General features: G+C 39.6%; 2 protein-coding genes across 3 annotated transcripts in view; one reads left to right on the top strand and one right to left on the bottom strand.

Annotated features, from left to right (window-relative positions):
* The first annotated feature begins 16 nt into the window (after positions 1-16).
* Positions 17-2,917, top strand: LOC103024393 (bladder cancer associated protein). The gene is made up of 2 exons (XM_007258486.3): positions 17-141; positions 1,796-2,917. Exon 2 carries the CDS (start codon positions 1,931-1,933, stop codon positions 2,192-2,194), a length of 264 nt encoding a protein of 87 aa, XP_007258548.1. The 5' UTR covers positions 17-141; positions 1,796-1,930; the 3' UTR covers positions 2,195-2,917.
* A 1,339-nt stretch (positions 2,918-4,256) lies between these two features.
* Positions 4,257-12,426, bottom strand: part of ripor3 (RIPOR family member 3) — a 42,609-nt gene continuing 34,439 nt past the window's right edge. For both annotated transcript variants that reach the window (XM_022675300.2, XM_022675298.2), the window contains exons 14-23: positions 11,662-12,108; positions 10,706-10,851; positions 9,697-9,898; positions 9,072-9,201; positions 8,160-8,321; positions 7,414-7,572; positions 7,101-7,303; positions 6,450-6,533; positions 5,332-5,422; positions 4,257-4,742 (exon numbers count right to left, since the gene is read on the bottom strand). In XM_022675300.2, the coding sequence (XP_022531021.2) occupies positions 4,642-4,742; positions 5,332-5,422; positions 6,450-6,533; positions 7,101-7,303; positions 7,414-7,572; positions 8,160-8,321; positions 9,072-9,201; positions 9,697-9,898; positions 10,706-10,851; positions 11,662-12,108 (1,725 nt within the window). In that variant the 3' untranslated portion in view covers positions 4,257-4,641. The remainder of the gene's footprint in view (positions 4,743-5,331; positions 5,423-6,449; positions 6,534-7,100; positions 7,304-7,413; positions 7,573-8,159; positions 8,322-9,071; positions 9,202-9,696; positions 9,899-10,705; positions 10,852-11,661; positions 12,109-12,426) is intronic.

Raw genomic sequence — 12,426 nt, 5'->3', positions numbered from 1 at the left:
TTTGAGACGCGCCCGGTGTGAATTTTACTCAGGCGCTGAGCGGGCGGGCGGCGCGGGCCTGTGGGTGAGTGAGTGTACGCAGTCAGGAGTGTGTGAGAGTGTTTATGTGAGGGAGCCGAGGCTGATTCTGCAGTATGACAGGTCTGTGCGGGGCTGTGCGGGTTTATTCACCACACTGCTGTATTTAGGAGCGGGGTTTAGCTCTATATTCGCGGGTTTTTACTCTCCGCCGCTGTAGTTTATCAGTATCAGCCGTGTAGCTAATCTGATGTTAGCATCGGAGCTAACGCTGTGTTTATAATCAGCGTGAAGGTTGAGTTAATGTTTATCTAACGTTTAAAGCACGTTTACTCTGATTATTAATGTTAAAACTCTTGTATGAGTTCTTTATTTTATGGTATTGAGTTTAAACTTGAGTAAAACCAGCGCAAAATTAACCTAAAGCGACCAAACTGGAGTTGCCTTTTTTGAATTCCCCGTTCCACCTTAAATGGCGCAGCAGTTCCTGTATTTAAGGTGGAATGGAAAACTCGAACAGTAGCTGCCATATGAGGATCCAGTTTCAGTGTTTAAAAATAACCATACACAATCTCCTAACTCAAAATAACTCTTTAAATTAATCTACATTGATTATTATGGAGCATAAAATCTGACATATGGTATTTAAATCAGAATTTTGTGTTTTGTATTTGAAACAATTTAACCTTTATCTTATTTAATTTTAGTCTTTTGATCACCTTGAAATATCTATTGGCATAATTTATAAACTAACCCATAACAATCTAGACATATTTCTTAATTTCTATGCCAATTTTAAAATTCAATTAAATTCATACATAAATCTCACCCCTAACAAGTCCTATAAATAAAGAACTCTTTATACAAGGCCAAGAGTTAAAGATAGCTGGGCTACTGTACAGATTCATGGTCTGTATCCCAACATAACAGGCATTTCCCTTTTATTTTTAGTATTAGGGTGGATAGTTGTGGAAGACTGGCAGTATCTATAAAGAGATAATATATTATTTATTACTTCTTAATTCTGGATCATTGAATTCTGTTACAAATCTGATAAAATTATTTTGATATAGTGTTTTAGCATATTTGTCGCTAAGAGTATCGTTATCTTAAAAAAAAAAAAAAAAACATTACATATCGTGATATTATTTTATGGCCATATTGCCCACCCATAGTTTTGATATCGTTGTTTTAATAATAATTAAAAATTATTATACTCCTAGGAAGTACATTAAGGGACAAATGGCATATGTTTATTCATTCAATTTTTATTTTATTTTTTACATGGGTTTAGCAGATACTCAAAATCAAATAACTTCGGGTTCTTGGGGGCTGAAACGTTGTGATTGGTACATCCAATCCAAGTTATATTGATTAAAAGTCGTTTGCCTTTCTAATCGAATCACTAACCGAAACTGTAGGGCTGCATCTAATGCTACATTTTTTGGTAGTCGACTAATCTGATGATTATTTTTAACAACGATTAGTCGATTAGTCAGCATTTATTTCTGCCATGTTCTCAATCTCTAAAAACAATAGAAACAGTTGAAACCTAAGATTTAAAAGCCATTAAAATGTCTAGATTTTGTTTTTAATGTGGAAAGTACTGATATTTAGGGAGTTTGGACACTTTTGGAGATACAAAATAAGTTAAGTGTATTAGTCAACACTGAAATTTGACGTTGTCGATTATATCGATTAATCGCTGCAGCCCCAGTTAACTGCAGGCTTATCGATCTCCTCTTTTATAATCTCCTCTTTTTCCTTCTGTTTTAAGGTCTGACTTGATATTTGGACGCCTCGTCTGATCGCGCTGAGCTCCAGCACACCTGTTGGTGCGTCTCTGATCTTCTTTTTGGATCTGATTTGATACCTGCCCACCTCCAACCCCCCCCTCACACACACAGAGACAATGTACTGCCTCCAGTGGTTACTTCCGGTCCTCCTGATCCCCAAACCGCTGAACCCGGCCCTGTGGTTCAACCACTCCATGTTCATGGGCTTCTACCTGCTGAGCTTCCTTCTGGAGAGGAAGCCGTGCACCATTTGTGCCTTAGTGTTCCTGGCGGCGCTGTTCCTGATCTGCTACAGCTGCTGGGGTAACTGCTTTCTCTACCACTGCCACGACTCTCCACTGCCAGACTCAGCACACGACCCCAACATAGTGGGCACCTAGACTCGCCAGATCCTCCCTCCCGTAAATCCTCCTCCGTTAAAGATTCTCACGCATTACTCCGGACAATCTCTGTCTAGACTGTGAACGAATGAAAGCCCACCAAAAATAATAATGCTGGGAAGTGTTTCTGAGAGGAGGAGGAGGAAGAGAACCTCACTGCAGTCCTGCTCTAATTTATCACTCGAACTGCCCTCTCACTCTCACCTCACTCCCTCACGGAGAGTGAGACGTCTCACTTCTTCGGGTCGCGGGATCCGATACTTGCATGGGTTGCTATTAGGGATGTTCTCTGTTGTGTTCATTCTGCACAACCTTTGTTTGTTTTAATTTCTGGATGCTGATCGATTCCAAAGGGTAGATGATGATGATGATGATGATGATGATGATGTGTGTAAGAAGGAAAGTGAGTGTGAATGTGTGTGAATGAGTGAGTGTGTATTAGTGAGAAAGTGTGTGTGGATGTGTATGAGTGTGTGTGTGGGTTCGGGTTTGTATTATTTGTTTCTGTTCACGTTCTGACGATCAGTATGAATAATAATAATAAAAAGGTCTGAGGTGGCTTCTTCTGATGGTGAATGTCTGAATTGAGCTTGCTTGAGATCAAGAGTGCAAAAAAAAAAAAAGAACCTAAAACACAGGAGAGTTCCACTTTTACGCAGCTCAGTTTGTTCAAATGCTGTTGCAAAGTTTAATTCAATAAAGTTCATAATGAGCAATGAAAAATTTACGTTTTATTTATGTGCTAGTGCTACTAATAATACATTTTATTTGAGGGCACCTTTCTTGGCACTCAAGTTCTTTAAATGTAGTTCTGGGTTCTTTTGGGATCTCCTGGATGAGTTCTTCATGCCCTTTTGGAGTAATTTTGTTCGGGCAGCCGGTCACTCCTGGGAAGGTTCACCAGTGTTCCATGTTTTTTTTTCCTCTATTAGTGAATAATAGTGAATCACTGTGGTTCTCTGGAGTCTCAAAGCTTTAGAAATGACTTTATAAGCTTTTCTAGCTTTATTTTCTCATCTGCCGTTGAATTTCTTCAGATCAGAGTATATTTTGCTGCTTTTTGAGATCTTTTATCTGCTTTATTTTGTGACAGATTCTTTTTAAGTGATTTCTTCTATTTAAGATTCACTCAGGAAGGAATCTGGAAGACAGATACTTTTTACAGCACTGTGTGTATACTAGAAGACGGCATACTCAGCAACACCCTCATTTGTGCAGGAGCTTGAAAGGTACCACAGGTCTATTACATGTATTATTACAGTCCTGTAGGAGTGCTGGTGGTGAGTCACCTCCTGGTGACTTCATCATCATACACTCCTCTCTCATGAATTCAGGCTAAAGGTCACACATTCCTCCTCTCCAGCTTCATATTCTTTATTTACTCCAGCCGTCTCAACTCGGTCAGGACTCATGTATTCTGTACATGTATAAAAGCGTCCAGACACCTGTTTTAACGAGTGAATGCAGTTAATTCAGTTTATAACACAAACAGGCTTGTGTAACCTTTAAAGAAATGCACTGTCTAAAAGCTAGTTTTATATATATGAATGTGATTATAGAGTGATGGCTTGTCGTGGTAGAAGTTATTGTACTTATCTTGCACTCTTTTGTTTAGCTTCCGTGTCCTCAGTCTGGCAACCCGAGTGAGCTGTGGAGGAGTGGGCGTGTCTGTGGAGTGGTGGGCGGGGCATACAACTCTGATTACTACTGATTTCAAGACTACTCCTTTCAATTTACTTTAAATTTAAATAAAAAAATGAACTTAAAATGTACCATTACATTTTCAATATCACATTACAGTCCAGAAAATGATGTGTTAATAATAATTCTGACATTTTTATCCTATTTTCAACCTGACCTGTTAGCTGGATATTTCTGATTGGTGGACTATTATCAGTGCAGCAGTGACACTGAGGTGTTTAAGAACTCCAGCAGCACTGCTGCATCTGATCCACTCATACCAGCACAACCATGCTAATCACTGCTAATCCCTGCAGGGCTAAGAATAAAGAAAAAAAAAAGCCATATTAAACCCTTTATGTATAACAGAGCACACAGTGAGTTTTTCTTCCACATTATTTACATTTATTGGCAATATATTCCATGTTTACATTTATTTTATGTATGAAATCTAGAATACAATTTTCATAAATATTATACTTCAAAAACAAAGTTTTATACAAAAAACATAAAAGGCAGAAAACATGATTCTCAACTTTTCAAGGCACCAACAACTCAGACAACGTTCTCCTGACCTTCTCACCAAACCTCTGTAGGGTTTTCTGTATTCTGTATTTTGTATTTCGTGTCGCTCACTGCTGATGTAACATTTATTTCTTTGGTCCCCTTTTTTCTCTTTCTTAATAGATTTTAGTTTTTTAATTACTGGCTTAAGTCTGAACTCTCATTATCGTCTGATTCAGGACTCCGGCTGAGAGATGGGTTCTCTAGAAGATGGTGATTTCAGTGTCCAGGTTCTTGTAAATCTCCTCCTGTAACTCACTACAGATCCGGTCCATCCGCTGGAAAGCTGCGTGTCCTTTTTTACCTGAAAACACAAAACAGAGGAATTGGTGTTAAACAGGGTGAGGGATTCTTCAAAGATTGTACTGTGCTACCCGGGGCGTCGCCTGGCCTGGGCTTCTGGGGCTTCAGCCCCGAATGATTATCCAGTAGCCCCGAATCGTTTCACTCAACTCAGCTGTACTGTTAATGAGGAGACAGGCCACTGAACGCTGTGTGAATGGGAAATCTCTTAACGCCAGTCACAGTGCCGGTGTTGTGCCGAATTCAGCACCCCTGCCAGGAAAAGCACCCCCTCTCGGGAGTGTGTACATACGTATGTCTTCTTGGCTGTAACCTTTTTTTAGAAAATGAAAATACCGAAGATGCTGTTCTAAGCTACGCTGGCTCCTAAGAAATAATGAATAAATAAATAGTCATACCATAGTAGTGCTGAAATCTGCACCCCCTCTCTCGGCAGTGCGTACGCACCGTCTTCTTATTTAAAGCACTTTAACTTTACGTAGAAATACGCTCCGAGAGGAGGTGCTTTTCATGGCATCATCAGCGTCATGTATATTTGTGTAAATACGATCAGATGCACAGAAAGGTGAGTATAAAGTATTTATATTTACCGAATGAGAGTACGGTCTCTCTGGCGGCGTTCCTCAAATCTTCATCAGCAGAACGCCACAGCTCCGCCACCTGCTCCGCGCTCTCCGTCGCCTAGGAGACAGATTACACCCCATAATCTCAAATCATCCACCCCCATATCAGCCCTAATCTGAGGTAATCTGTGGATAATCCAGATGTGCCGAGACTGAGCCCATCTGCTCCTTATTCCTGGTAGATGATTCATCTTTTCTTACATTAATCAGAATAAAAGTGAGAATCAGAGACTGAAACTTCTGATCACTGAGAGAGAGATTACAGATCATCACATCTCAGAAAACTGCATCACGCTATTTCATAACATCATCACTGATGAGGAAATGCTCAAACGTTGTGAAATGCAGTGAAAGAGCAAATAAAACCTTTAACAATCTGCTGTTACCACACTGTAAAAGCAAGATACACAGCTGTTTAAAACTGAGAATCATTCACTACAATTAAACACGGTCTATAAATAAAATACTACACCTCTAATGATTCCATCAGAATATTCTCATCTGACAGAAACTACAAAACTGCAGAATGAATCTCTAATAACGTCAATCTTCACAAAGTTTTAAAAGCCGTAATATCTAGAATGAAGATTAATTTATACAAATATACAGAAGGAATGTATAGGAAATCAATATTTGGTGGAATAATCCTGGTTTTTAATCACAGTTTTTTTTTCATGCATCTTGGCATCATGTTCTCCTCCACCAGTCTTACACACTGCTTTTGGATAACTTCATGCTGCTTTACTCCTGGTGCAAAAATTCAAGCAGTTTATAAATTGATGGGTCTCTAAAATAATTATTTGTTTAGAAAACGTAAAAAATATATATAATTGTTTTGGAATTATTAGAGCTAAAATGGGCCGGTAACTAAAATTACATTTTGCTTTGGTAAGATTACATACACTTGCTAATAATAATAGTTCATATAGTCCAATAATAATCCAGTCCTGAATATAGCAGATTTAGTAGAGTACAGGTTAGAGTAACCAACAACAACACCTCTAAAACTATTCAGAGAAGCTGATGTCTGCTGCTGATGGTTTGTTGTTATAATGTATTAATGTATAATAATCCTCAAAACTTACCTTTAAACATTTCAGTGCCAAACATGCCTGTCTCTGCAGCTGAGTATCATTCTCTCCCAGCAGCCATGTGTAGTGCACCAGAGCCTGAAACAGCCAATACAATAGCAGAGCTCAGTGCACTAAAGCCTGTAAATATAGAGCCCTATTTTACTGACCTAAAGCTGAGCCAGTGTCAGTTAGCCTTTGCTATCATAACGACAGGAAAAGTACACTTTTACTTGCAAGTCTCAAAAATTGCTCATCATTCCTTTCCCTTCTCAGCAGAGAATTCTTCGCATTTACGGGAACAGCAATGTTATTTTATTTACTATTCTGTTTATTTTTGATGTAAAAGTTGGGTTTGTGCTGCTGTGTGTTCATGTGTGTGTAATAAGTGGGGGTGTACGCTCGGCTCGGCACAGCGCCTGTGTTACCGAGATAGCGATGAACGTCTGACTGTTGGCGTCTGTCTAGGTTGTATTCAGTCAGTGGAGCTCCTGTGTTTTCTGTTACCAAGATAAACAAGATAAAACTCCAGAAATGTACCTGAACACACCTCATTTCCAGAACACCACGCCCATCAGTGTAGATATATTCAGAAGATCTGCTGCTGTTTAAACCAGGCAGGAGGAAAAGAGGAGTGAAAATAGACTAGTGTTTAGCATTTATTACCTTTGACCTGAAGGATCTGAAACCCGAGGCTCTGCACAGACAGGAAGTAGCTGTTGCTGCTACTTTGTGATTGGGGTCGGTCAGTAGCTTGGCCAGGAGCTGTAGGGTTCGTCCCATTGGCTGCAGCTCCGAGATCTTCCTCCCTTTCAGCTTCTTCAGAGCCCTCTTCCTCTTCGGGCTCTCCAGACAAGACAGCAAGTAAACTGGATTAGAGAAACAAACACAAAACTGGAGAAAATCAGCTTTAGCATTTATTTAAATTCTCTAATGCTTCTTTATTTGCTGAAGGCACTACAGCACTGTGTTCTCTCACCTTCTCTGGAGAGGTGAGAGATGTGCTCTCCGAAGTCGCTCAGAGTCCAGCGGCTGAGGTAGACCTGTAGCTGAAACACACTCACTCGCTCCGACACACACACCGCCAACGGCACCATCATACAGCTGGACTGGACCTGCAGCAACAGCTGACCAAACACTGCAGAAACAAACAGAGAAGGGTTAGTCTGAAATAAATAAATAAATCAACATCACATACAGTACCAGTCAGAAGATTGGACACACTTCCTCTCATTCAGTATGTTTTTTCATTCTTTTTATGATTTTTTTTTTTTACATTGTAAATTTAATATTAAAGACTATATTAAAGCTTTATAGGAACACATGCTGAATTATTTAGCAAACAAAACCAGAAAATGTTTTATATTTTAGTCACCTGGATATACTCTAATATATTAATCTATTATGTAGAAAATAAATGAAATGCAAGTTTGTGAAGAGGTAGAAAACTGATACTATGTGTGATAGGAAGTGATACAGAACACTTTAATTACATAATAATAATGTATGTGATTACATCTTAAAAATGAAGTTAAACTTGTCATTTGCCGGTTACTTTCTGACCGTGTGGAATGCTGGTACACAAAAACATGGGGAAATGATATTGCAAAGAACTTGAACACTTATAAGCTAATCATGGTTTGGTATAAATTCCTCTTTTGTTTCACGTTTATTGACATTTTTGTCAGTCTCTATGGTTTTATTCTAAAGAATCAGCAGGAGAACCTGTATCAGTCTGGCCGGGCAGCTTGGCCTTCACTTTATGGATGAAGCGTTTTCTCAGGATCCTGAGGAAAGAGTCAGCGGTGCAGCAGAAAGACAGGTCAGTCTCGCAGCACTCCTCCCAGAACTTCTGTACGTTCTTCAGCTTCTGAGCTCCAGACAACACTGTGAGAATGATAAAAAATCAGATCAGAACATCATTTACACCATTTATACAGATTACAGGTAGGAGAAGCAGTTTAAGAACTTTTTAAATACTTTTATTTCTACTTATAAAATCTTGTTGAACCACCGATGTTGCAGCATCGATAGGTAGCAATACACTCAGAGGAAAGGGCCAGATCCAATTTTTCCTAAGTTTGACCTCCCATTACTCCAAAATGCTACAAGAGAATAACTTAATACATATACATTTAACAGTATAGAAAGTCTTCTTTAAGGATTTAATGATGTAATTTGGTAAAAGTCTGATTTTCTGGTTTTATAAGACTCCAAAATCTGCTTTATGCAAAACCGAATGAACATTTTTCCTAAGTTTGACCTCCCATTACTCCAAAATGCTACAGTAGAATAACTTAATACATGTACAATTAATAGTATAGAAAGGCTTCCTTAAATATATATTGGAGTCATTTCATAAAAGTTTGATTTTCTGGTTTTATTAGACTGTAAAATCTGCTTTATGTAAGATAGCGATGGGGGCCCTGTATCTCACCTATGCATGAGGCAGTCCTCTTTAATGAACTCAGTCTTAATTATGAAGGACTTCATGAAAGATCATCTGCTCAGATTCAGAAAGTATAACCATCACATCGTACACTGATTTAATCTCTACTCTATCAGATTCACCGTCTCTCTGGGGTGTGAGAGTAAGAACTGCCCTGGAGGCAGAGCTAACAGCAGTCAGACACTTACGCTCTGATGCCGAGATCTCGTCCGGCTTCTGATTTATCAAAGCCTCCATTTTTTCCAGCACCTCAGTTTGACGTGACAGCTCCTCCAGTAAGTCCTGACGGACGTGCTCCGAATCCGACAGCCTCAGCGCCTGAGGACCCATACAACAGAGTGAACATCCCACCAGAGAGTACCTCAACACCTGAACACCACCCAGATCAAACCCACTCAAAACACCGGGATTCATCTCCTTTAACCCAGAACCACATTTCAGCTCTCTACCAGTTACCATCTTAACTCTATGATGCTTTCAACTGTCAGCATCTACAACTCCTAGCACTTAAAAATGATGAGTTTCTTTGATTTTCCAAATTGAAAACCTCTGGAATATAATCAAGAGGAAGATGGATGATCACAAACCATCAAACCACCAAACTGAACTGCTTGAATTTTTGCACCAGGAGTAAAGCAGCATAAAGTTATCCAAAAGCAGTGTGTAAGACTGGTGGAGGAGAACATGATGCAAAGACACATGAAAAAAACTGTGATTAAAACCAGGGTTATTCCACCAAATATTGATTTTTGAACTTTATGAATATGCATTCTTTGCATTATTTGAGGTCTTAGGGTTAGGGAGGTTTCTGACCCTCAGTAGTGCAGTGCAGATGTTGAGGTGGATCTCCAGAGCCTGGTCCAGAGTGTAGTCCCCTGTGCTGAGTGGGCTCCTGTCCTCACTCTCTGTGATTTGTGTCCCCTGCTCTGTGTCCTGTCCCTCTGAGGACAGGGCAGGAGGGTCCTGAGCCTGCGTCCCCCCATTCTTCACTGTGTTCTCCTTCAGCAAACCCATCCTGTAACAAGAGCACCAGATAAGAGCACCTAAATACTTCTTCACATAGTATTTATGTAGGAAACCAAATAAATAAATTAACACTAAATGAGTTCAATTTCTATGTGAAAGTTTAAGCTGTTAATTAAACAGTAACAGTGTGAAGACATAATAGAAGTTCAAAGTAAAAAAATAAAATAGTATGATGATGAAACTGGCACTCATAAGGACCACCCCAGGAAAAGAAAAGCAAGAGTTCCCTCTGTTGTCCAGGATAATTATAGATACATGCTTTTAATGCATCAGCAGAAATATGAATATGAGATATAATTCTGCTTTTTGCTGTTTTTGCTCAGATTTTTTGCCCTTGACAAAAAGATCAGTAGACATTTTTTAACAGCACCGCTATGATACCCCAGAAGGGGGCGCTTCAGTACTGCACTTCACTGCACAGTGACAAAGCAACACACCCTGCACTGCATCCAGACTCTATTTACACTCTATATCTCACTTCCTTTAACAGAGTGAAAAAAATCCTCCAATTGGTCATTTGGGTCTAACTTAACTAAAATACTTAAATACATATTTTTGTCATGTATGTACATATATAAAATCGGCATATAATACAATATATAAAGTAAATCCTATAGATAACTACAATTTTGATGTGCATTTCATATATGTTATAAACCTGTATCTGCATAAATCCAGAGAACGTATACATGTGGTAATAAAATATTCCCTTACAGGTAACATTCAAGGAAACACCTCTCTTGGTATAGAGTCATAAATTTCATATACTTCGCATTTCCATATAGAAATTATCTACCTGGAGTCCCTGAGCCTGATGCTGCCCATGCAGGAAATGTCGTCTGCGATAAAATCAGAGGACAGGAAGTCAAAGCTGCCCAGAACTTCTTCTTCCTCTACAGCGAGATTCTCTCTGGATGAGGTCTGGAGAGGAAAGAGGTCTCTCTGAGACGGAGGGAGAAATAATGAGAAACAAAAGTGAGATCAGTGACTCATTAACAAATCAGGAACTCTTATACAAACACATTTCACAAAATCAGAGAGCGAAGCGAAGCAGAACTTTAGATACAGTTTATAATGCTTCTCTTATAAATTACCTGCAGATGTTTCAACTGTTACCAAATAATACAAAGTCTAAAGACTGTTATAGAATTAAGACAAAAAGCTCTATTTTAGTGATCTATAGTGTTTTTGCTATCATAACGACAGAAAAAGTACACCTTAAGAAGAGTCAGATGAGCTCTGTCTTTGGTGGATTGCTATTGTAACGGTGCAGCTACCTGGACGTGTTCAACAAACTCTTCTCAGCAGAGGAAACTGAGCTGCTGGTTGACGCTGTGAAGGAGCTCCAGCAGCTCATTTACGGGAACAGCAATGTTATTTTATTTACTATTCTGTTTATTGTTGATGTAAAAGTTGGGTTTGTGCTGCTGTGTGTTCATGTGTGTGTAATAAGTGGGGGTGTACGCTCGGCTCGGCACAGCGCCTGTGTTACCGAGATAGCGATGAACGTCTGACTGTTGGCGTCTGTCTAGGTTGTATTCAGTCAGTGGAGCTCCTGTGTTTTCTGTTACCAAGATAAACAAGATAAAACTCCAGAAATGTACCTGAACACACCTCATTTCCAGAACACCACGCCCATCAGTGTAGATATATTCAGAAGCTCTGCTGTTGTTTAAACCAGACAGGAGGAAGGAGGAGTGAAAATAGACTGTTGGGGCAGGGGTGTAAGATAGCAATGAGCTCTAATCTCACCTTCAGGACCTGTTTGAGTTGTTGGGTTTGCAGAATCAGGTGTTGTAGCTCAGCTTCTGAACAGCTCATCTCCTGCAGCACAGCGTCCAGCTCTACCAACACTGAGTAAACCATTAAAGCTGCAGCTTTCCTCTGAGAATTCCCAACAACCCCTACTGGAACCTGCTGGAGCTCCTCTACCTCCGGCTCTGCTGCAGCCTCCTCCACCTCATCCTCCTCCTTCACCTTCTCCTCCTCCACCTCCACATCTTCTGTCTCTGCTGCTTCTTCTACCTCCTCCTCCTCCTGATTAGTAGCTAATTCTCCGTTTTGTCGGAGGATATCAGGAGTGCTGTATCGCTGGAAGAGGAATATAGACTCTCGCTTGCTTCCTCCTGGACTGGGGGAACTGGGGGAACTGGGGGAGCTGGTCTCCAGCTCTGAAGGCCATTCTCCACTCTCCTCACCCTGGAATCCACAGTGGAGATAAACATGAGGGTTATTTCAATGAAAAAATTAAAGACTTGTATGTCTGGATGGATAAATGATTGGCTGCACTGCAAATAAGTATATCTAAGCATCTTAGCAAGTAAAAGGCCCTTAAATGCTAAAAAAAATCTAATTTTGAGATTATTAAACTAATATTATGAGACTTAACAACTTATTTCTATCTTCATTGTACTTTTTTAAAATTATTTATCTAGTAAAAGTGTCTTATTTATGAATGGATTTCAGAACTGATGGATATATGGATGAAAATGTGCAGTGTGAATGGATGGATATCTA

This window comes from Astyanax mexicanus, chromosome 5, assembly GCF_023375975.1.
Source record: "Astyanax mexicanus isolate ESR-SI-001 chromosome 5, AstMex3_surface, whole genome shotgun sequence".
NCBI classification, from domain to species: Eukaryota; Metazoa; Chordata; class Actinopteri; order Characiformes; family Acestrorhamphidae; genus Astyanax; species Astyanax mexicanus.
The sequence above is the reverse complement of the archived record's forward strand: the minus strand, read 5'-3'. Positions and strand labels throughout refer to the sequence as shown.

Coding starts and splice junctions, on each gene's coding strand:
- LOC103024393 (XM_007258486.3), top strand. CDS start 1,931: ATGTACTGCCTCCAGTGGTTACTTCCGGTCCTCCTGATCCCCAAACCG.